Source organism: Mustela nigripes, chromosome 16 (genome assembly GCF_022355385.1).
Source record: "Mustela nigripes isolate SB6536 chromosome 16, MUSNIG.SB6536, whole genome shotgun sequence".
Taxonomy (NCBI): domain Eukaryota; kingdom Metazoa; phylum Chordata; class Mammalia; order Carnivora; family Mustelidae; genus Mustela; species Mustela nigripes.
This window is the reverse complement of record NC_081572.1, coordinates 30,484,933-30,510,666: the sequence shown is the minus strand read 5'-3', so window position 1 is coordinate 30,510,666 and position 25,734 is coordinate 30,484,933. Positions and strand designations below refer to the sequence as shown.

Below are 25,734 nucleotides of genomic sequence, written 5' to 3'. Positions count from 1 at the left end.
ATGTGCAGTGTTCATTTCACGGGTATGCAACTCTTTTCCTCATAGAAGGTGAAAAAATAACCCATGATCTCAATATAAATTAGTGTGTTTGGGTTTAATGCAATTTTACTTCATGAGTCATTATTTGGTGCAAAGTGCCAGAGCTTGCCGACCAAATGAGGGGCCAGAAGGGTGGGTCAGTCTCTGCTTTTGCTGCCTATTGAATGCCTCCCATCCAATTAACAGTCACAAGCTTCCTTCCATGCCACCAGAAAGGTCATGGTAAGAGAATCACTTGGTTTCTTAGTTTTTGACAATTCCAGCTTTCAACATATATAATCTGTCCTATAATTAGAAATAAGTAGAAACTAAATGCAGATGATGCTGTCATTTTTATTATTAAAGGGGAGTCATATGGTGTGTAATATTAAATAACATTTCTCTCCAATTTGCTTTTTAATTAACTTAGCTATTAACTATGTGAAATTTATTTCTTGCCAACAAGGAGCTCTGTGATAATGGAAATCTTTTAAGTAAAAGTTGAGAAAAGGAGTTGAATTTGGAATTAAAAGATAATCTACAAACTAGGTAAGTAGCCAATAGGCAATCGAAAGTTGACTATTGGTGTGTACCGATTCCCAATGGGCCAGCCTACTGTAAAGGGAATGCTTCTGGGTTCTGACCCTGAGACTAAACTAGCTCTGTGACCTTGAGCAAGTCACTTAACCTCTCTTGGGTTTAATCATTTCATCTGTAAATACAAGGACTTAGACTAATTTTATGGTCTTTTCTAGCTCTAACACTCCATATACATAGAATTCACTTAGAACAGAAGAAAACTGCATTTTAAAATCCTTGCAGGGGGGCGCCTGGGTGGCTCAGTGGATTAAGCTGCTGCCTTCGGCTCAGGTCATGATCTCAGGGTCCTGGGATCGAGCCCCGCATCGGGCTCTCTGCTCAGCAGGGAGCCTGCTTCCCCCTCTGTCTCTGCCTGCCTCTCTGCCTACTTGTAATCTCTCTCTCTGTCAAATAAAATAAATAAAATAAAAAAAAAAGATTTAAAATCCTTGCAGGCATGGAAAAGGAGCCACCGTGATTCTGCTCAAGAATCTTTGTGTGTGTGTGTGGGGGGGCGGTCACTGAGTATAAAATCTCTTAAAAAAATAAAGATTGAGCTCTGGGCCTTAGTTTTCTAATGACCATAGGCCATGGGCCAAATCTGTACCTTTCCGCCAGGGTAATTATTTATGTTTAAATCAAATGTTTTAAAAATGGAAGGGATCGGAATAACATTGTGAACAGGGGACTTTGTATGAACTCCCATGAGGAGGAATGGTAGAACTGTGAGGACAGGGGTAGGGCCCATAAAGAGCAATATTTAACCCAAATGCCTGTGAAGCAGAAAAGGACCATTTAGAGTATCAGTAAACTGAATGAGTCTTGGCTCCAGGAAATAAGAGAAGGTTCAGGCTTTTTTTGAATATGCAGTGTGATTTCTCTTTGATTTGGGTTTCTCATTTGTGAGAAAGGCAGGTGAGAAGCATTGAGACCAAAGCATGAATTTCAGGTGTTTCAAAGTATAGCCTTGGAACCACTGATGTAGGGGTGCACAGATGTACCAGCGTAGCTGTAAGGACTCCATCAACTGCTGTGCCGTATCTGAAGGGTACTTTCTCATTCAGTGACCTTCCAACACCTAAGAATCTGAGCAGACCCACTATCATTTTCAGAGACAAAGACTCATGGACTTATTTTAGGATTGTAGAGGAAAAGCTCATCTCTCTCTTACTCCTTGTTTTTAACCTAGGTTTTCACTTAATTTAGCTATGTCCCTACACCTGAATAATATAAGGCCCATATCCATGCTTCAATGGGAGATGAGTGTGTAGGAAGGGCTGCTTTGTGCCCTATTTTACCTTTGCCGAACAAAGCTAGAAGCAAAGCATCCTCTACTTTTGCATCTAGTGGCTTCCACACAACACTAAATGAAGAAAATGACTGCCTACTTAATCATATTAGTTCTGATGGATAAATTTGATTTGGTGACCAGCTGAGAACCCTGCACTTTGGAATGACTTGGTTTAGCTAACTGGGAACCTAGAACAAGTCCACCTGACCTTGTGCCCTGAAGACCTGGGCTTCTTTCCCTTACACTCTTCTAAAGGTTCGCTGTGGAAGGAAAAATAGTGCTAATCTTACTTTCATCTCTAGAACTCCTCCCCACCAATCACAAATTCATGAAAGATACCTAAACCCAAAGATCAGATTACAGAGCCAGCTGTAGAACTGAGGGTGGTTTTTTAGGTAGCCCTGCCTCCAACAAGAGTGCCTCCCAACCGGTTGGCATGTTTGAACCCTTGTGTCTAGGGCTCCATGTTGACACAAAAGCTCTTCTATGCCCTGAACTGGGAACAAAACTGGCAACTCTCACCTCCACCCAACTCTTTCCTAAAAAAGAGGACCTTGAACCTGTAACTTTTGGAGTTTTAACATTCAAACCATTTGAAAAGGGATGGAGACACAGTGGGAGCGGGATGGAGGGAGGGTGATGGAAAATGCGGTGGAAGGGGACCCTCCCTAAAGCATGCTGCTTAGTATTTCTGACACCTGGGATGTGGTCGGGCCCTCAGGGCTCATCTCCGGACCTGTAGGGCTGGGCAGGCCAGAGTGGCTTCCTGGGGGCGGGCTCAAGGCAGCCCAGGGCTTTGAGTCCACCATTGCCGCAGAGTAGGGCTCCACGTAAATGCGGCGTACGGCAGGCCTCGGGTCCTGGAGACTGCTCTTCCCCTCTTCAGGGAGGCTCGTGGTGTGAGCTAGAATCAGGCTCCGGGGCCCATCGGGGGCTGGTCGCAGCCGCTCGGCCTCTGCAGGATCCTCGGCCAGGCCGCAGGCCCGGGATGGGTGCTGCGTGTAAACGCCCTCGGACAGCGACAGCGACTGCGTCTCGCTGTGCATGCGCAGCCAGCGCTGATGGCGGCTGAAGCCGCCGTAGTGCTGGTGCTTGGCCGGCTTCCGCTTTCCCAGGAAGCCCAGCGCCGGCCGCGAGCCGGGCGCCATCTTGGCGTGGTTCTTGGACGCCAAGCCCGTCAGCGTCAGGCTGTGGAGGACCTCGGCGCACGAGTGGTCAGGGTCTGGCCCCAGGACCCGGCCCTGGGGGTCCTGACCCGGCCCCAGAGGACTCTTCATGTCATGCACCTGCAGGACGTCGGGAGCGCTGCCACTTAGGCCGCTTAGCGCTTGCTGGGCGATGTCGTGTGATGACAGGTACACCAGGTCCAGGTCTCGGGGGCTCAGAGCATCACTGGAGTCGTAGTCGCTGTCGGTGGGGAGGAAGACTTCTGAGCAGCCTTCTTCATCAGAACAGGGCTGTGAATCTGCAAAGCCTGAGACCCGGGTTAGAAAAGAAACTCTTAGCCTGGGCCTGCTTCATGGGGTAGGATCTGTGTGGTTGAGCCCTCCCCACCCCTGTGCCTAGAAGAGCCCTGGGCTTCCTTGAACAGTCTCTCTGCCCCTTGAAGGTAATTATTATTTTTGAACAAGGGGCCCCACGTCTTGGTTTTGCATAGGGTCCTGTAAATTATGTAGTGGGTCCTGTGCTTAACTTAAGGGAAAGGAGGGAGAGGAACTTGGACAGGTCCAACCTGGATAGTGGCAGAGGGTAATGTGTCCTTATTCCCCGTGTCCTTATTCCCATGTGCACTTTTATTATTGGCTGGACATGTGTAGAGAGGATGAAACAGGAAAGAAAGCTGAATGTTATTCATTCATTTCCTATCCTTATTTCAGAGATAATTTTTGCATTCGAAAGAGCAGCAGGAACTTAAGAGGTTGTGGGTCGGGGGGGGGGGGGGGGAGAGAAGAGGTGACACTATGGGGTGGATTTCAGATCCTAGCTATCCTCCACCTACTTGTTCTGTGATCTTGGGAGAGTTACTTAAGTTCTCTGAGCTTTAGTTTTCTTATCTGTAAACTGGGGATGATAATAGAACTTCTCCCCTAGGATGATAGAACTTCTTCTCTAGGATGACTGTAAAATGGAAATTGATTAGGTTTATAAACATTTACCCCAACTGTCAGGTGTTTAAAAAGAAAAAAAAAAATTAAAGCAAAAGTAAGGCCAAAGAAAAAACAAAAACAGAAGTAAGATGAGAGGCAAAAATAAGCCTCAAAGTGCATACTATAGTGACCATAAGTGAGCCAGAAGTTTAGTTCTTAGGTATTTGTCATTTAATGCACTAGTTGTTTATATCTTTTTCTTCCTTTCAGCCAGGTTGTACATTTTGGTGGGGCAAGGACTGTCTTTAAATCCTTTGAATTTCCCATGGAACTCAGCCCAAGGTAGGTACTTGGTAAATACATGCTGATTTTGAAAGCATATATTTAGTTGAAAACATGAAAGTGCTCTTAAAAACAAAAATCGCTGGGGGCACCTGGGTGCCATAGTCAGTTAAGAGTTCGACTCCTGAGGTGGTGATGCTGGGTTTGTGAGATGGAGACCCGCGTCGGAGTCCATGCTCAGCACTAAGTCGGCTCCAGAGTCTCTGTCACTCTCCTGCTGCTCTCTCTCTCTCTCTCAAATAAATGAAATAAATAAAAAAAAAAGAAAATGAAAAATTGCTCATTTACAAATCAGGTAATCTCGATTAAAAAAAGTCTCTGTAGGATTTTTAAGTAGAATTTAGTAAACTTATGTTTAAAGTCATCTGGGAGAGAAAATTTATGAGAGCAGCCAACTTTTTTTTTCTTTTTCAAAGATACAATAGGGAGGAGCCTGATTTACCAGATACCAAAAAATAACTACATTTAAAAAAAAATATTTTTATTTATTTATTTGGTGGGGTGGGGGAGACGGAGAAAAAGAGAAAGAGAGAGAACAAGCAGGGGGAGCGGCAGAGAGAGAAGCAGGCTCTCCACTGAGCAGGGAGCCCAATGTGGGGCTCAATCCCAGGACCCTGAGACTATGACCTAAACTGAAGGCAGATGCTTAAGCAACTGAGCCACCCACGCACCTCCAAAAAATACTAGAGATTTGGTAGCTAAAACTTTGTAGTATTGGTGTATAAATGGACAGATAGACATGTAGAACAGAAAAGTAAAGTCTACAAATAGTGGTAATTCTGTGTGATAACATGTGGTTAAGATAACATTTCAGTGTAGGGAAGTGAACAGATTATTCAGGATATAGTGTTGGGACAACTGGCTATCCCTTTAGCAAGATAATTAGAAAATCCTATGTCATGGCATATATAAAGATAAATATAATTTAGCTTAAATGTGACAGGAAAACCCTAAAAGTAACAGAAGACAGTATGTTTGTAATTTTAGGGTGGCATGGTCATTATAAGCAAGACAAAATCCTAGAAGTCAGAGAAGTGACAAATTTGACTGCATCACAGTTTAATACTTTGTAAACCACATGATACTATAAACAAAGTAAAAAAGGTAAGTGATAGATTAGAAGAAAACAGTAATATCATGTGTAACAAAAGGTTAATAGCCAGAATATACACATATTTTCTGTAAATCCATAAGAAGACAATCCAGATGGGCAGATGAGAATCAGTTCTTCAAAGAATAATTAATACAAATGGCCAATAAACATACTAAAAATATTCAACTTTAGATAGACTATAATTACTAACTGGGTGGTAAGGGAAATGGATGTTGAAACAACAGGACATGTTTTTGCCTGTCATATTTGGTAAAAATGAAAAGAGTGATAATCTCATGTGTTGGTGATGTGTGGGGAATCAGGGACGCTCATAGAATGATGCTGGGAATATAAACTAGCACAGCTCTTCAGATAATGTTTTGGCACACTATATTAAAAATGTGCATATCATTTGTCCCAGCAAGTCCTTTTTAAGATATCTGTGTTTGAGGAATTGTCACTCTGTATACACGGTGACATTTACAAGTTGTTTACTGCAGCATGATTTATAATAGGGAAAATGAGAAAGAATCTTGTGGCTGAGACTGTGTGAAAGGAAGACTTAGAGGCACCAAAGTATTAAGAAGAGAAAAATCACTTGAGAAAAGAAAAATCGCTTACTTGCAAAATTCTGCAAGGGAGTCCAAATTCAGGACTGGCTTGCTGATTGAAAAATACAACAGGTATTTAAAGTAAAAACCCACAGGATTAAAGGTTATAGTTATATTGTTCATGGTGGAAAATCAGATGTGATTATCATAAGAATATTGCAGACTTCAGGGAAAATTTTTGTTTTGTTAAGGAGTTAGTAATTTACACAAACAGGATTAAGGTTTCTTCTATTTTAGGAAGTAGAACCAGATGTAAACCCCCCCCCCCTTATTTTTTTTGCTTGTTTGTTTATTTCAGGGTCAGGGCGTGAAGTGCTTCTTTCTCTTTTTCCTGATTATGGAAGATGTGTGTGCTTACTCATTGGCAGGGCAATGTTTTGTTCTCTCACTGTTGGCTGCTACCCAATATTATTATCCATTTTTGGTTACAAATCTTAAGTTTTCTTTGAGACAGCGATACACTCATGTAAAAGACCACAGTTTTTCAGCTTCCCTTGCAGCTAGGTATAGCCATATAACTAAGTTCTGGCCAATTAGTTAGAACTGAAAGTACTATATGAAACTTCTGGAAGGCTGCATAAAGAGAGCTGGCTAGGCCCAAGAGGCAGACTTAGGGAAAAAAAGCCACATGTTAGAGTGTTAGAGCTGAAAAAGGGAGTGTGGAATCTGAGGACCATGGAGTCCACATTACCAACAGTGAATTGTCTGCCTCTGGGCTTCTTTCACACAAGAGAAATAAAGTGTTTCGTGTTCATGACACTCTCATTTGGGTTTTTCGTGACATGGATCCAAACATAATCCTAACTGATGCACATCTGAATGTCTTATTAGGAGGATGATTTAAAAATTTGGGCACATCTGGGGGCGCCTGGGTGGCTCAGTGGGTTAAAGCCTCTGCCTTCGGCTCAGGTCATGATCCCAGGGTCCTGGGATCGAGCCCCGCATCGGGCTCTCTGCTTGGCAGAGAGCCTGCTTCTTCCTCTCTCTCTCTGCCTGCCTCTCTGCCTACTTGTAATCTCTGCCTGTCAAATAAATAAATAAATAATCTTAAAAAAAAAAATTGGGGCACATCTGTATTATGGAATATTGTCCAGCAGCTACAGAGGAGATCAACCCATCTACTGTTCCTTAAGTAATGTTTACCAAAAAAGACTCCCTTTCCTAATTTTCTGAGGTCTACCTATCTGTTCAAGGGTTCCCCCAAACATAGCCTTCTTTAAGAAACACTCCCCAACTATCCCAGAAAAAAATTGCTCACTTGTCTGCATTTCTCTAACACTTCTTGCTTCCATTATCCTTTGGCCTTTAGCCTATATAGACTTATATTATTAGTTGTCTTTTTTAATGGAAATATAACATCCTGGATTCCTGGTTAGATCAGAGCCCTCTTAGGGCAGATATATTTAATTCATCCATTCAGTCAACAATGAAGATTCTGTTTTGCTTTAGCTCCTGCTCTAACAGAAGCACTGTTCTTGATGCCCAAGTAAATACAAAATTAATAAGAAGTGACCTGTCTCCAGAGAGTTTACTGTTCTTTTTTTTTTAATTTTTTATTTTTTATAAACATATATTTTTATCCCCAGGGGTACAGGTCTGTGAATCACCAGGTTTACACACTTCACAGCACTCACCAAAGCACATACCCTCCCCAATGTCCATAATCCCACCCCCCAAACCCCCTCCCCCAGCAACCCTCAGTTTGTTTTGTGAGATTAAGAGTCACTTATGGTTTGTCTCCCTCCCAATCCCATCTTGTTTCATTGATTCTTCTCCTACCCACTTAAGCCCCCATGTTGCATCACCACTTCCTCATATCAGGGAGATCATATGATAGTTATCTTTCTCTGCTTGACTTATTTCGCTAAGCATGATACACTCTAGTTCCATCCATGTTGTCGCAAATGGCAAGATTTCATTTCTTTTGATGGCTGCATAGTATTCCATTGTGTATATATACCACATCTTCTTGATCCATTCATCTGTTGATGGACATCTAGGTTCTTTCCATAGTTTGGCTATTGTGGACATTGCTGCTATAAACATTCCGGTGCAGAGAGTTTACTGTTCTAATGAAAGTATAGGGCATGTATGCATCCATGCCCTAGGAGAACATATATTTTGTAAGAGAAGTTTAGCAAATATGATGTAGGTTTATAGGAAAGAGATTGCATTTCATTGGGGCGGGATTGATAAGATACTCTATCATCTTATTTATTTATCATCTCTTATTTATTATTTATTTCCTCATTTGTTCCTATTCTCTAAATTGTTTTATTTCTTCATCCACTTTCAAAAAGTGGTTTAGGCAGCTATTAATATGCAAATGATGAGAGGATTAGAAACCAGAGAGGAAGAAGAACAGTACAAATGGCTCTACTTGACTATAAAAAGGGAACAGGAAAGGAATTTGGGGGAAATCAGGCTACAAAAGTAAGATGCCAGTGATTACACTCTAAATTTAAATAATTTATCCTAGGAAAATTAAGCCTATATCCATGCAGGACTTGTGCATGAATGTTCATAGCAATTTTATTTGTCTTAGCCCCAAACCAGAAGCTACTCAAATGTCCTTCAGTGGATGAATTGTTAAACTGTGGCACATCCATACTATGGACTACTACTTACCAATAAAAATAAAGAATTCCATTTATGTAACATTTGTGAAATAATTACAGAGATGAAGAATAGTAGTAGCAGGGATAGAGATGGGGGGAATGAGTAAGGCAATAAAGGGGGAACAGAAGGAGTTTTGGGTGATGGTTACAGTTGAGTATTTTGGTTATGGTGGTGATTACCCATGGCCATACTTACGATAAAACTGCACACAGCTATCCAAGTAAGCCTAAGTGCTTGTGTGCGAGCACATGCATATACACATGCGTGGACAAGTGTCTACATAACTAGTGAGAGCTGGTTGTGGTGTTGTATGAGAGCTGTGTTTAAGTTGTTGATGTTCGAGAGGTTGGGGGAAGGGTACATGGGAATTCCTGTACATTTCCTAATTAGAGAAGCAACTTACTGCTTCTCTAATTATTTCAAAATAAGTGGTTAAAAAGAGGGAGGTTAATTTTTTAAAAGGTAGGAGAGAGCCAGAAGAGAATAGTAAATCTTAGATAAGGAGTTTGTACCTAATTTTGTACCCAGTGGGTAGCTACTGAAGAATTTTGAAGAAATAATTGACAAGTTGAGAGCTGTGATTTAGGATAATTCTGTAGCAGGTAGGATGTAAGATGAACTGGATGAGGAGGAAACATACAGAAAGGAGGCCAACCAGGAGGCTGAGGTCCAAGCTATGTTTCTTTAATTTTTTTTTCCAGGTTGTAGGGCTGTGCAAGAGCAGTGGTTATGTGGAGGGAGATAGAAATCCAGGGAAATTACTCATGCAAAGATGTTTACTAAGCACCTGTTTTATTCTAGGCAGATAGGGTATCTGCTTTTAAGCAGCTCACAGAGTGTGGATTAAGATAAATAAGTCAAAAAATACAAAAGATTAATATCAGATAGTGCAAAGTTCCATGAAGAAAATGAAACTGGGTTTCAGGTAGAGAGTGATTTGGGAGGAAGGTTCTTTTGCTAATGTAGCCAAGTCCCCGTAGAGAAGGGAGTCTGGGTGAGACCTTGAGGATCAGAAGGAATCAGCTATGTGAAAGTCTGAGAGAAGAGTCCTAGACAATTTGGAGAGGTAAGTGTAAAGGCCCCGAAACGACCAAGAGGTTTCAGGGCTCAGTGTCTGAATGGTGGTATCTGCCTTAAACTGGAAGAGTTAAGTGCAGCAGGGTTAGGCAGTAGATTTGGGCTGGGTTGGGCAGTCGAAGAGGTGGTAAATTTAATTTGGATAGATTGGCCAAGATATCCTGGAGGAGATAGAATGAGAGCCTGGGTTGCAAGGCTGAGGGAAGATGTTTGTGGGTAGAGATGAAAGAACTATTGGAAGGGAACTGTTGAAGATACAAGAATGGTAGGCTGACGGATATAACATGAAGGGGTGATCACTTGTGAGCACCAGTGCTGACACTGGTTTTTAGTGAAAAAGAGCAGAAGGGCATGAGGTGGGGAAGAAGATAGATACAGAGAGATTTTCATGCTAGAAAAAGAGAATTGGATAAAGTCTTGGGCTGAAGGACTTAACAGTCTTAAAACAAGTTTTAGACAGCACTTTTCCTCATCTTTTGTGAGAAAAATTGGGCATTGTAAGTAACAGGGTCTCAGAACTATGGGTTGTTTTGGATGATGGTAGCAATAGGTGTTGTCAACGTGATGAGGAAGAGAAGTTAACTGAAGATTTAAAATTGGGCTGGAAGTAAGATCCAATTAATTGAATTTAGTTGAGCTTCTCTGTCTGATCAGTGTTTCTGTTCAGCTGGCCACATGTATTCATTTGTGCCTATACTAGTAATAACAATACCTGACATTTTCTTAATGCTTACTGTGGGCAAGCCATTATGCTAGGTAGTGTAGGTCCTTCATCCTATTTAATGTGTATAACAATTCCCATTGTGCAGATGAGAGTATTAAGTCTTAGGCTTATTACATTTTAAAATTCATACATAGCTGATAAGTAGCTGATAGGAGCTCACATGCAGATTTGTCTCACTCCAAAGACCTCCCTACGGCTATTCACGTTAGCATTTTCATGGCTTTCCATGGAAGCTTCCTGAGGGCTGGGGCCTGGTTCATCTAATTTAGTTTGTGTGGGACCCACACAGAGTTATATTAATTAAACTCTTAATAAGCACTTCTTGATGTTGCTTCTGCTAGAGAAACATGTTAGGTTTTATGTTAGTTTCCTGTGGCTGTTATAGCAAATCACCACACACTGGGTGGCTTAAAACTACAGAAATGTATTCTCTCACAGCTCTGGAAGCCAGAAGTCTGAAATCAAGGTGTCATTAGGGCTGCACTCCCTTAGGAGGCTTTAGGAAAGAGTATTTTCTTGCCACTTCCAGCTTCTGGTGGCTGTTGGCATTGTCTGTGGTGGCATCACTCCAGTATCTGCTTCTGTCTTCACATGGACTCTCTTCTGTCTCTGATAAGGACACTTATTATTGGATTTGGGGGTCACCCTGATAATTCAGGATGATCTCATCTTAAGATCCTTAATTACGTCTGCAAATAAGGTCACATTCACAGGTTATAGGGGTTAGGACTTGGACATACCATTTTAGGGGCACCATTTAATCCTCTAGAAGTCTGATAGTAAAAATGACTGTAACTACAAGCAGCTGTTGAGGAGTCTGTGACACTTTCTTCTTCTTTCCAATCCACAGTCTGGTAGAGCAGTTTGCAGTTTGACCTCTCAGCATACAAATATTGAGCATTTATAGTTTTCAGGGGACTAAGGAGTATATGAAGGTGTTCTTCAAAGGTCTGAGCTTCTAATTTTCAATGGGGAATCATATTTTAGGACTCTCAGGAAGTACCTGTGCTGATTTCTGCAGGTACAGTTAGTTGCTTAGTTCTCTTACCTCTTCTGGCATTTTATTCATATCTCTGTTATTGCATTTATCAAGGTTTATTATAAACTCATTTACATGTTTATCTCCATTATTGAACCATGAACTCTAGAGGGCATGCACTGTATCTTGTTTATCTCTGCTCATCTAATTTGAACATGGATAGTAGGCCATAAGGACCTCCTAACAAGACTGTGACTTAATCATCACTGTGTTATTAGCCTCTTGTCCTGTTTCTCTGGTGCATACAACAAAGCTCTCAGGTATGCTGAACTGATTAAAACTAAAACAAATACTGAAATCTGGGAGTATAAAAAGAGTTGTAAGATTTGATTGCTTCTTAAAAACAATACTGAAAGCAGCCTGGAAGGAGCTAATTTACTTAATTTGCCACAGAAATTCCCGAAAATAATCACCTAAATCATTTTGCTTTATATTTGGTGATGCTTGACTTAAGAGTCAGCCTAACTGTAGCAAAAAGAACAAGTATCTTAAAATCAGATAAACCTGGGGTAATGTCCTGTCTTGCTTCTTACTGTGTATGTGATCTTGAGCAAATTACTTAGTGCCTCTGAACCTTTCATCCTCCATGGCCTATATGTAATCCATTGCCTGTCTCCAATAGGTACTATGGTGATTAAATCAGGTTGTTAGAAATACTTTTAAGTGCCACTCTTATTTAGAGAGTAACTAGAAAACATATTGCGAATATTACATATTGAAAACAAACCAGTAATCAGATAAACTTCCAAGAGTTGCTGTGAGAATGCTGTTGATAATAAAGGAGAATAATACTCTCTTGTATGGTGTCTTGTGCTGGTGATGATCTAGTTCAGTCTGTATTTCCCAGCCTTGATTTAGCAGTGAATTAGTAAATGATATACCTTCTTTACCATAGCTCCTAAGAGCAAGGAAATAGGAGATAAATTAAAAGAAGAACTAGTTACAACTGTCATACCCAAGGAGAGGAAAATGGGCTTGGGTATGGAGTGGTAAATATTATCTTGTAGGTTCATGGGCCCACAGTTGGGAAACACTGTTCTAGTGGGAATCTTAATATTTGACTTCCATGGTGGTTGTATTATTTATTATAAGACTTAGTGGAACCTATTGCTTAGAGTGGGATACCCCTCCCAGAACGAGCTGGGAAAATCTCCAGGATGCCAGCCAGGGCACTGAGGAGAGTTTCCAGGGACTTAGGCCACTGCCACTCCCTCTCTTCCTGGAAAAGAATGCAAAGTGCAGCTTCCATCCCTAGATCCAGGCCATATGCTCCATTAAGCATTTTAGGCACCTTGCCTAGTTGTTATTTTAATAAACCTGGTTGTGCTCCTCAATTTCCCTTAGAAGGCCCACTGGGCAGGCTAGCATTGGTAGAACCTTGAGTTTCCCCTCTGACTGACCCAGGAGTTGTTTGATGAAAGTTCTGCCCATAGTATTAGTGCTGGCTTAGGAAGCTTGGCTTTCTTGCCATTGTAATGGGTGTTGCAACTCCTGGTCTCTGTGGATCAGGCCAACAACAGCAGAGTAGAGTTGATGTGGATTTTGAGGGCGTTATGTGGAGATGACATTTCAGGAAAGAATAATTGATTTAAAGCTATTGCTTTTCTCTTAAAGGCAGGGGGCATGGCAGGACAGAAAGACAAATAATAAGCAGTATTTGCCCTAAGAAAATCTGTCTTCTCCTTTTTAATGTACCACTGTCCAAATTTGTATTTTTTATATGCTTCTCTGAATCTATTTCCAGTGTGTTTGAGTAGAATTTAAATAATTTATAAATGAAGAATTAAAATAAATCTCATCAGGTCTTGGGTAGAACCTCAGGGGTTGTTCACCTTCTGATTTCCCAAGAGAAATAACATCTTAAGAATCCTGTTGATTTTTTTGAACTGTTTATTTTATGCTATAGTGTTCTTAACATTGTCTGGGAAAAGGTTACAAGGAAAATTTACATTTGGAAGATCAGGATAATTTTCAGATGCATCTGAAGGAAACAACGCCCCCCACCCCTCTGTTGCCTCACCCATGCGTCACTAGGAGAAATAGCAGTATCGGAAAAAAAAATTGCTGCTGCCTGTGACCACTATACCCACAGAAAAGGAGTGGGAGAGAAAATACCCATGTGATGGACCAAATCGTTCCACCTCCTGCCTTGAGTTGCCTTTTCTAGGAGCCAACTTTCCCCCTTGGGTCCTTGGGAGATGCTTAATTTTAATTGACTCAGAGGAGTTCTACTTTGTGTTTGAAAACCACAAGGAAATGGGAAGAGTTCCACTCCCCCCTACCCTGTCCCCCAACACATGCAGATACACAAAGACAAAACCAAGGTACTCAACAGCCTTAAAACAGAATCTTGGGCTGGCAGTTTTGTGATAGACTGTACTTCCTCTAGCAGGCTCCTCGGAAATTAGGTGAACCCTACCCACCGAGAATGGAATTGTATTGCAAACTCTGCTCTGTGGGCAACTCACTGGGGATGTTCCTCTAAATAGGATTTTTTTCCTCCTCATAAATGGTTTCCAAATAAAAGTAGCACACTAGTGCAGAGGACAGAGTATGCAGAAGCAGATTTCATTGCTCTGAAAAGCTTTTGCTTTTGTGAGGGGATCGGACCTAAATGTTTCTCCCCAGTTTTCCTGTCACTGGGTTCCATTTTTCATTTGCTTCCCTCCACGTCTTTGTGTTTCACAGCCCATGGAATCTTGGCTTCAGAGAAATAAATGGACCCAAGAGAGAGTTATATTTTAAGGAACAGAATGATGATCGCTCACATTTTAGATTAATAATAAAATCCAAATGTAATTGGCCAGATCCTCCCAGTAGAGAGTGTTTGTAACTTGTCATCTGGCCATTATGAGAGTTTGGCACTTCTGTGGCACAGGAGAGGCCACCCTCATACAGCCAAGGGGACCTCCTTAGGACCCTGCAGCCAAGAGAACATTAAATGCTGGGAAGGTTCTGTGAGCAGAGAGGGCAGGCAAGGGCTGTGAAGGTGGAAGGGGAATTGAAGAATCGTTTGCAGACTTATGTAGATTGTGGAACAACAGAGGGAGTATCTCTCTTGCCTTTAAGAAAAATGCCCTTACAACCCTAGACCTCTCTAGCTACTGCCCTCCCTCACTCTTCTTTTTCATAGCCAAGATTCTGAAGAATGTGTCCTTACTGGTTCCATTCCTTTACCTCCCATTTACTCCCTGATCTACTTCTGTTGGGTTTCTCTCTCCTCCCCTTCATATACCGCTATCATCCAGATTACAGATGACTTCGTTGTTGAAAAGAAAAATAATACAACAGAAGCTTTTCAGTTTTATTTAACCTCTCACCATTGTTTGACATGCTTTAATTTCTGTGACACTACTCTCTTGTTTTTTAATCTTCTTCCTCTGGTTGTTATTTCTTAGTCTAAGAAGTCCTGCTGTCCATTCCACAGGGATCTTTCGACTCTCCTCTCCTTCTCTGACTTCTCTCTCTAGGGAATCCCAAGCATTTTTGTAGCTACATCATTCATATGTCAATAATTCTTAAGTTCATATTATAAGTCCAGTCTATTTCCTGAGCTCCAAACCCCATAATCCTTTTTTGTTGGGATGCCCTAAACTAACTTACTAACCACCTAAACTAACTAACTAACCACCCAAGCTTGTTTCTCCTCTGGTGTAACCTTTTTTTGGTAATAACCTTTTTTTGGTAAATGTCATGATATTCAGAGACATTCATGCCAGAAAACTTGGTAGCCCTCTGTTACTGGTTTCGTAATTGATATCCCAGGTTCCAGTACTATCCCACTGAGGTCTCTTCATACAACAGCCAGATTTGATTTGAAAGAATAATTCAGATCATATCAGTCCTTGCTTAGAAGTTTCCAATGGCTTTCCATCACAAGCAGAATAAAATCCAAACTACTTACCTTGGCCCTGCCTGATCTGGACCCTGCCTTCCTCTTTACACTCTTTCTCACCACTAGCCCCTTTATTGGCTCTGCTCCAATGACTTTGGCTTTCTTTTCATCCCTCACCCACTTTGGGGCCTATTGCTGTTTTATTGCCTGGAATATTCCAACTCCAGATCTTTGCATTACTGGCTCCTTTTTCTGTGGTTGATTCAAATGTAACTGTCACAGATAGGTCTCTGCTGATCATCCTAGTGAATTCAGCATTCTCCCTGCTCATCTTGATTCCTGTTTTATGTTATACATCAGGATTTTCACTATATGAAATTATCTTGTTTATGTTTTCATTGTTACTTTTTCTAGAATGTAAGCTCTATGGAAGTGGCAACTTTATCACTATATCCTGTTACCTCAAGGAGTACCTAGAACATAGCAGATAGCCAATAATTTTTTTTTTTTTTTTGTAATGAAAAGAGAAAAAGGCTGAACAATATCTTTGGATCCTGAGTTCAGCCAAACCGCTTATATTTCCCTTAATTACAATACAGCTGCACATTCTGCTTCCTTTGCCTATAATGCTCTCTTCTTTCCTTCATTTTTGGCTCAACTCCTGCTTACCCTTTAGTACTTTGTCATCCTCTCTGGGAAGTTCTTGTTGATCTTACGAGTTTACAGTTAGACATCCAGAAGACTCCATTAGCACCCTATACACATCCTCATCATAGCACATATGCTATTACCATGAAATTTTGTCAATGTAATTGTCTCCCCCACTAGACTAGCTTATGGCAGGGATGGTATTCATATGCCCAGCTCAGTGGGAGTCTACAAAAATATACTTGAGAAATTCTACTCAAAGAGTTCTTTAAAAAAATACTCGGTAAATCCTAGAATACTTCAGTAATTATCTCTCAAGTTTTTTCATTTGCCAAGTTTTGGTCTTTAGACATTGAGTTTTTTAAAATATAGGAGCATATGTAAACTTACTTATAGATAAGGTTCATATCCCTACTACTGTTTTTTCTTTTTTTTTTTTTAAGATTTTATTTTTTTATTTGAGAGAGAGAGCATGAGTGGGGGTGAAGTGGGGGGAGCAGGTGAAGGGCAGAGATAGAGGGAGAAGCAGTCTAGCAAGCAGGGAGCCTGTCACGGGGTTCCAACCCAGGGCCCCAAGATCATGACCTGAGCTAAAGGCAGACATTTAACTGACTGAGCCACCCAGATGTCCCCCCCCCCACTGAAGTTTTCTATAATAAGAGTAATAACATTAAAAATGATACCTACAGTCTATTGTCCATTATATGCCATGCATCTCTTACATACACTGTCTTAACTACAAGTAACTTTTAAAGGTGTAGATATTATTAATTTTATTTTCTGTACATGGAAGCTGAGAGACTGAAATGTAATAGCTGTTCAAGCTTATAAGACTAGTAAATGAAAGCTATTATATGCTTTTCTCTTTTTTTCTTTTCTTTCTTTCTTTTTTTTTTTTACTATTGGAAATAAACAGGGTTGCTGGAGGGGAGGTGGGGGTGGGGGTGGGCTAATTGGGTGAAGGACATTAAGGAGGGCAAGTGATATGATGAGCACTGGGTGTTATATGTAGCTGATGAATTATTGAACATTACATCCGAAATTACTGATATACTACTATATGTTGGCTAACTGAATTTAAATAATAATAACAACAACAACAACAACAACAACAACAACAACAACAACAAATACTGTGATTTGAATCCAGGTCTCTGATTTCTTAGCCCAAGTTCTTTCTGCTACACCATGCTGCCCCCTATGGGACAAGCTCATATTTCAGAGCTGTTTATTAAAAATATTAATTATTATTGTAAAGCTTACAGAATTAGAGTTCTTAAAAGTTATAGAATCAAGGAAGATGCTTTGAATGCCATTAATTTAAATGACTAGAAAACACTACTAGTCTCAACATGTCCTTGGCAAGAGGGCTATACTGCCTTTGAGCAGTATGCTTCTCTCTGTTTATAAGCCAGAGGTCCTTTGCAGAACTCTGTGTTAACTGAACCATGTTTTTGTTCTTATCATTTCCATGTAAACTCACACTGAATTCCCAAGTGTAGAGGTGATGTGCTGGGCATCTCCACAGCTTGTCTGTAAGCTGTCTCCTTGTTTTGTTCATGATGAGGCCAACTTAGTTATTTAGCCTCAGGGTCAGGATGCTGGTTTATCCAATGTTTTTTGCTTTCCCAGTTTTCATCCCAGGACAGTGGTGCTATGTTGCATGAGAAGCTTGCCCTGAATTCTTACCCAGGCTAGGATCTACACTCTGTCTCTTTCCTGACACTCTCTATTTACTAGAGGCTGGGCCGGTTCCCCTTCCTTACTTGGTTTTGGTCAGATTCCCTTGGCTGACTTGGCCTTCACTTGGTACTGCATCAGTCCCCATTCTACATTTCTGAAGCCCCATCATTACTCTGTGTCCTTTTGTATCTTGGAAACTTAGGCTGGGACTGGACTAAAGCTTCTCCAATCCTACATGGAGTTGATTTCAGGTTACTGCCTTAGTTTCCTGTCCCTCTGCTGCTCTGATTTTATTCCCTGGATGCTTTTAGACTCTCACCATTATGCAGCATTTCCTCCTGTTTGCTGGGACCACAGCCTCAGCATAGAAGAGCCTCAGCAGTGGAGATAGGACCAAGAATCTGGAAACTGAAATACAGATCTTTAGATCTTATTGCTTACCGGTCACTCCCTTTCTTCTGTGCATCTCTGGGGATGGGGATGGGGATGGAAGACAGTCTATATGTGATGATGTAGAGTTGATCTTCTTGAGGTTCTGCTCCTCTGAAGGGTCTAGCAGCTTCGTGATGGGCAAGCCATAGACTGGTTGTTTGTATCTTGCATACTGTAGAGCATCCATGATCCACCTCATTTCACGCCAAACTTCATCTATTTGCTTTGGAATGAAATGATAAAAAATTTTGTTTATCAAACAGGTATTAAAAATGGGTAAGTTTCCCTGAGAGTCCAAGATGACACATTTTCCACAGTATTGGTTTTGAGTAAAAAATTTTACCATAGGCTTGCTAAGCCAGAAAATACCTCTTCTTATAATCTCTTGTGCCTTGCATATGTTTTTACCTGAGAGGCTATATCATGTAGTGCAAATAGTGGAAGACCTGAATTCCAGTTGGTACCCCCCCCCCAACTTTTAGCTCTGTAATAATCTTTGGCAAGCCTCTTTGAGCCCCAGTCTGTGAATGTGGACAAAGCCCTCCCTTTTTATACCTCACAGGACTGCTGTGGTGACTGGGAGAAATGATGAATTTGACAGTGCTTTGTAAAGCTGCAGGGTACATTTCTCACACATATGGAGTGTTACTAATTTTTGGCATAAGATAAAATATTCCTCATTAGGATATTGGGAGGAACAGATATGATAAAGTCTAAATCTCAGAATACTTGAAGAAAGAAATGTAACTACAGTTCTATGTGAACTAGAAAAGCAAAGCATTACTAGAATATTTTGCTAAGCAGAGATTCTTGGACCTATTTAATAGAAAATAGATAACTCTATATATTAAAATTATTACTTTCTTACATAGAAAATAAGTGCTTCTAAAGTACAAAGTAGCTTAATAGCTTATTCCTAAGTAATTAAAATAACCTTACATTTTTTGGGTACCTCATTCTATATTGTTATCATTTTGGTTTCTGGGTTACCAAAGTGATTTTAATAATATTTTCATTAAAAAGTACAGTAGTCATTTCTCTGAAGTCTATTAGTGTAAAAGTCACTCATATGTTTGTGTCTACCTCTGTGGATGACAGTTAGTCTCCCAGATCTTAATAGATACTGGCCATAAACTTGCTGGTTTTTCTGACTCTCCAAGGAGGGGCTGTTAGTTACATTATATTTTTTTTCCACGGCACCCTGGATCTTATGATAGGCTTTGCATCTGATTTCACTGGGTGTCTTTGGCAACCCGTTAACTTCTTTGGGACCATTTACTCAACTGTAAAAAGAGGAGGTTGGGCTAGGTAATCTCTAAGGTCCATTTCAGTTCTGATACTTTATGATTTATTTTTGAAGAATATTTGGTAAGTTGGTGGCACTCAGCTTCCAGGTAAAAGGTGTCCATTGTATGAATACTGCAAAGTTAAGGTATTATAGAAGTTTTAAAGATAAAGGACTTCCCAGTGTTCTATTTTGTTTTCAAAATATCTTCTTAGGGCCTTAATCTGTACTTAAATAGTAGTCTTTAAAGAATATTCATAAACCTGGTATTCCTAAAAAACACAGAGTAAAGTCTGAAACTAAGACAGTCTGCCATGTTCAGAGTGAACATTCACGGCTGGTAATGAAAGCATCTGATTGAATTTTAGCCTTTTTTAGGCAGTGAGTTGGGCAGGATGTTCAGCAGTGGGCAGGTTTTGAGGATGCGCTGAGTACTGGAGAGGGAGAGATAAGAAGTTCAGGGGGTAAAGTGAGAGTGCGAATCCCAGAGGAGACTCAGGCAAATTTTCTTGATGGGACTGTTGCGCTTTCAGCTGGCTTTTACTGGTCCTTCTTCATGTAGCACTTCTGTCTCACAGTTATTTTAAAGGCACTACATGACTGTGGACAGCTTTTTAGGGTGCTTTCCAAGGATGGGGACTGTACTTTTCTTTCTTTTTGCTCTTGCCTATGCCAAGAGTAGATACTGAATAATGATTGTTCAGTGAACAAACAAATGAATGTATGGATGGTTACCTAATTCTTTAGATCTCTACCTTCCAACAGAGTTATTATGAGTATTAGTGGGAGTAGCTGAGTGCACTGTATAAATGATACATTGTTATTAAGTTTTCAGTTGTTACAATGAAAGTCATGATTATTGTGTGAGGCTGAGTGTGGCCTCCCCAAATAATGTCCATGTCCTAATCGCTGGAACTTGTGAATATTTTTTTTAATTTTTTTATTTATTTGATTATTTGAGAGAGAGTGAGAGCAAGAGAGATCACAGAGGGAGAAGGAGAAGCAGACTTGTCACCGAGCAGGGAGAACCCAAGATAGGGTTCGATCCCAGGACCCTGAGATCATGACCGGAGCCGCAGGTAGACGTTTAACTGACTGAGCCACCTCGATGCCCTGGAACTTGTGAATATTACTGTATATGATAAAAGAGTAAATATTACCTTGCCTGGCAAAAGATGTGATTAGGTTAAGGATTTTGAGAAGGAAGTTTATCTTGGATTATTTGGGTGCACCCTAATTCAATAACAAATGTCTCATAAAGACGTTCTTATAAGATAGGCAGAGGGAGACTGGCAGACAAGAGAGAAGGAGGCAGTGTGACCACAGAGGCAAAGATCGAAGTGATGTGGCCACAAGTCAAGGAATGGCAACAGCCATCAGAAACTGGCAGAAGCAGAGAGCATATTTTCCCTTGGAGCCTCCAGAGGGAGTATGACCTGACCAATACTTGATTTCAGATTGTCAGTCCCCAGAGCTGTGAAAGAATACATTTCTTGTTGTTTTAAGTCACCCCTTTTGTGGTAATTGGTTTCAGCAGCCCTATGAAACTAATACAATTGTTAATAATAATCTACTTGTTCTCTTTGGGTAAGATTATTTCAGCATTACTGCTGAGGATGGATAGGGAGATTTAGTATACATTTTAAAATTATGTGTATAAACAATTTATATCTTACTTTTTCTCAGTGATGAAGTGAAGAAGTATTAGCTGATATAAGTTTAAAATATTTGTACAGGGAGGCCTCTGGGCTGAGTTTAACAGACTTAGCTAAGTAGCCCTAAAAGAAGTACAATTTTCACCCATTTTACCTTATACTGTTGATCTAAAAATAACTGACAACATAATCCCCCTGATTTTAAGGTCCAAATTCAGCTTCTAAAGACTTGCTGACACGTTTTTAAAAAAGAAAAGACCATGAACTCCGTAGGTCTGTTGGTTAAGAGTTCTGCATCCATTTCTCACCCTGCCTTTTAAAATTTTTGGTTTTCATCCCATAAATTACACCCTTTCTCTGTACTCAGGCAAGATAATATTTTTATTAAAATGTAAAGGTGATTGGTTTTCTCACAGCACAGTTACAAGGTGCTTGAGGGGATGATAGATTGGCTATATTTAATGAGCTGTGTTTCTATTACAGCTTAGGAGCATTTGAAGCATTACAGTATATAAATTATGGCCTAATTGCCCTTTAGGCTTTAGCAGCTCAAAATATGCCAAGCTCCAAGTCTCTACACTTTGACATTTCTGCTGTGTGTGCTGTCTATAAAACCTATATACCTTATCTATGATTTTCTTCACCTCCCCTGGTCCAGGCCCTCCCCTTTTCTGGCTGCACTCCTTGGCTTCTTTTCCTCGCTGTATTTACATAGACTCCCTTGCTCTTTACAATGTTTGGTTTGTGTAGTGACTTCAACACTGTCTTAGATCTGGAATCATACAAATGCTCTCACGGCTGGCGGTTGCCTCTGCAGGTTATGGTGTGTGGTGGGCTGAGCTGTGAATGCCAATGGGTGAGTGGCTCCAGCTGGTTTTCATTCTGAGTGAGAGAGGGATTGAGAAGCCCAACATAGATAAGGGGAGAAATGATATTGCATTATCTCTAGTCAGTGAAGTTATCCATGTTGGATAGAGCAAAGCAATCCATTGAAGGCTGTGAGTACAGGGAGATGGTCAGGGTTTACCCAGGTAAGAAGTGATTTTTTTGAACCCTTTGGGAATTGGCTTTTATCCAAGTCTACGTGTACCTGGCTGGCTGGAAGGAGAGTATGTAAAGGGGACTCTCAAGTTACCTGCTTTGGGAACTTTGAGGAATTGCTGGCCTGGCTTGTCTTTATCCATCCCACTTAATGGTGTGATGAAAGGGAAGAGAGAAAAAGGCAGTGGAGCCCTAGAGTAGGTGAAAAAGAAGGGGCCACAGAGTAAGAGTGGAGCCAGGAACTCCTGAGGGGTCTGAGACTGAGAAAGACTGAAGAAAGTCCACTTTCTCATTGGATGACCATACTGGATTCAGGGGAAGGCTTAAGTGGAATAAAGCAGAAACAGAACCTAAGGCATGGTTAGAGAGTGCTTCTCTAAATGTATTTGTGGATGTTAAAGACATCATGAAATATTAGAGCCAACCAGTTCTTCAAAGTCATCTCGTCCACCCTTTCATTTTATATATGAGAAAATCAGGGCCCTGGAGATCAAATGAATCGTCCATTACTCCAAGGTCTATCGGTAGAACTCAGGACTAAAAATGTATGCTAATTGATTTCTGGCCATTGTTCTTTTTCTGATGCTCCACTGCCCATTATATTGGATAGAAAAGATAAGCCAGTCTTTATTCTCTTGCCTCATTCTTCCCTTTCCCACCCCTTCCTCATATTAATGTTCCACTTTTACTGTAAATGAAATAAATGCCATAAATGTCTGGTTTTTTTAAATACCATATTTACAGGTCAAGAGAGCAAGTTATTTCTTAAGAGGTTTATTTCTTTAGTCTGAGAGGTCATTTAAGGTATCTCATTTATGGAGTTGGATAAGTAGGATAAGATTTGTCTGCTCACCACTTTGCAAGTATATTATAATACCTTCTTTCTGAGTACTAAGTAAATTCCAAATCTTGTATACCCATATTTCAGAGCATTTTCCCTCCTTATTAATAACCGAATAAATGAATATATAATTTACTTCATATTTACTATGTGCAGGTAGTGTGCTCAGTGCTTTATTGTTGTTGAATTCACAGTAATAGTATGAGTTAGTAGTACACTTACCTTCCCTATTTTACAGATTAGGAGGTTGGGATTCATTCTATTTTATTTTTAAGATTTTATTGATTTGTTAGAGGGAGAGAGAGAGAGCATGTACACAACCAGGGGGAGCAGCAGGCAGAGGGAGAAGTAGGCTCCCTACTGAACAAGGAACCCAGTGTGGGACTCCATCCCAGGATGCTGAGATCATGACCTGAGCAGGTTCTTAACCGACTGAGCCACTCAGACGTACCAGGAGGTTGGGGTTTAGAGAAATTTATTTGCTCAAAGCATTCCTTGCCTAGATGATTGTGATAGCTTCATATTTGATTTCACTGCTTTTGGTCTTCTCTTTAAATCCAGGAATGGTATGGAAATTATCTACAAACATAGCCAATGAGAATGAGTGCTTACTATAAACAACCAGTATGGCTATACCACTGAAAAGGACTATCTGCCAGCTTGAATCTATGCTAAATAGCTATGAGAGGCTATAACTTTCTTTCTTTAAGACTTTGGCCAAGTCCCTGTTGTCTACAGAATAAAGTACAAATTTCTTACTATAGCCTTTAATAAAGCCCTTGTGGACTGATCTCATTGCTACTTTCATTTTTGCCTGCTTTCTTACTACCTTCACTCAATTTATGGCCCAACCAACTCTGACTACTCATCATTCCCCAAATACCATTTTCCTGCTCTTTCTGCCTTATCTGTTTATACTTTTTCTTTGAATGCCCCCAGTCTGTTTCTCCCTACTGTATAGTCTAATTTATCCCTCTAGGCCAAGCTTGGATATCAGTTACATCCTCTGTGGCAACTTATCTTACACCCACAAATATTAATAAAGTGTTACTTCTTTGTGTTGACACAATTTTTTTTTCAGTACTCCTCTTTTGGCACCTATCTCATTTTATAAATAGTATTTATACACATTTCTTGTCTATCCTACTGGCTTTAAAGCTTTTTATGGTCAGGGATTGTATCTAATTCAACTTGTATCTTTCTTGAAGTGCCTGACATCTGGGTATTCAACAAATACTTACCAAATTGAACTAACTATATATCCTAGGTATCTATCATAGGCTATTGCTGGTATACTCATTTTGTGAGTTGGGTAATATTAGGCAGAAAGATCATAAGATTTGTCCAAGGGACTTACGAGCAATTTTAGATGAGTTCCAAATTGTCTTGATGACTAGTCACTGCCCCTATCACAAGAACTTGAGGTGTCATCTTAAGGCTTTTCTAGACAAGACCATAGATAGGGAACACATTTTCCAGCCCCTGTAGCCACACATTAGAGTGTCAGTCAGCTCTGCCAGAAAGGGGTCTAAAGCACGAGGTCCAACTGGATTTGGGTTAATATAACTCTGGGATATTGAGTTAATTGATACAATTTTTCTTTCTGTTAGAATTATCAATGGACTACTGGGTAATAATGATAATCTGATTACTAGTTCTTCTAGCAGTGATTTTTCTCTCCATATGGGAAGCCACTACTACCTACCATAGTAACGGATGCAGGTCTTAGTAATGCTGTGATTTATATGTAGCTTTTTCTTAAGCCTTTGTTTAAAAACTCACTTCTTCCTGAACTCCAAATTTTAACCAAATCAAGAGGCTACTTGCATGCTGTGGTCTTTAAATAAACCCAGATTGCTGTTCTTTTTTGTGCTTGTTTCTCATCCCCTCCACTCTACCCCTTCTTCCTCCATTCTGCCTCAGAAGAAACAAACTATTACCTGCATGAAATCTAAAACTTGCTGGTGTCTTTGTTTGGCAGCTGCAACCTCGCTGTCTGAGATCGCTTCCCTCAGGGACTGTTGGGTATTCAGAGAATCCAGCTCCACCACAGCAGAAAGGCGGCAATACAGACTAATAAATTTCTCCCTGTAGCTGCAAAAATGAACTGGAAAATGGACAAGCAAAATAAAACATGTTAAGATCTGGTATCAAAATAGAGAAATTCATACCTCAGAGAAAACAAGTTGAATGAAAACATGATTTATTAATCCTATCAGTGGAAAATATTAAGCCATAAATAAATTATAAATGTGCTCTTTAGGGGCCAGTTGTCTGGCTTCAGTCAGACAGTATTCCCTTTTAAGGTTTACCAAGTCCTGGTAAAGGTATGGGGAAGTGGGCTTGGCTCAAGCTGCAGTTTATGTTCTGCTCCTAAAGTTAAGGCCACACACACACACACACACACATACACACACACACATATTCTGAGAAAATAAGTTTGCATATCACTTTAAAGAAGAAAAAAGTCAAGTAGCAATCTGAAACCTAATTTTGATTTCCATGTCTTATTTCCACTGTGTATCTTACATGCTTCTTTTCAAAGCCAGAAATCCCAGAAGATACAAAACACACTTTTCTTGGGATGTCTTTTATCTGGCTGGAAAACTTCCTTTAGGACCTGGCAGGATGGGTTTTGATTCTTGTCCTTGCTCCTGTCCCTGTCCTTGTCCCTGGAAGGATGATGGAGGTGATACCTCAACAGACCATTTTTGTCTTTGGCAGACTTGGCCTTCATCTTTCAAAAGATAATGGGCCAGCGGCCAGAGGGAACAGTCTAATAACCTTCATCTCCATCACAGAGGAGGGAGAGAGGAGTGTGGGACTCAGGCTCA

The 25,734-nt window shown here is 40.4% G+C and overlaps 1 protein-coding gene across 1 annotated transcript in view; it reads right to left on the bottom strand.

The window, feature by feature from the left end:
• Positions 1 to 2,556: 2,556 nt before the first annotated feature.
• Positions 2,557 to 25,734, bottom strand: part of ANKFN1 (ankyrin repeat and fibronectin type III domain containing 1) — a 156,163-nt gene continuing 132,985 nt past the window's right edge. Inside the window, exons 16-18 of the mRNA XM_059379026.1 lie at positions 24,841 to 25,007; positions 18,088 to 18,301; positions 2,557 to 3,353 (exon numbers count right to left, since the gene is read on the bottom strand). Of these exons, the coding sequence (XP_059235009.1) occupies positions 2,557 to 3,353; positions 18,088 to 18,301; positions 24,841 to 25,007 (1,178 nt within the window). The remainder of the gene's footprint in view (positions 3,354 to 18,087; positions 18,302 to 24,840; positions 25,008 to 25,734) is intronic.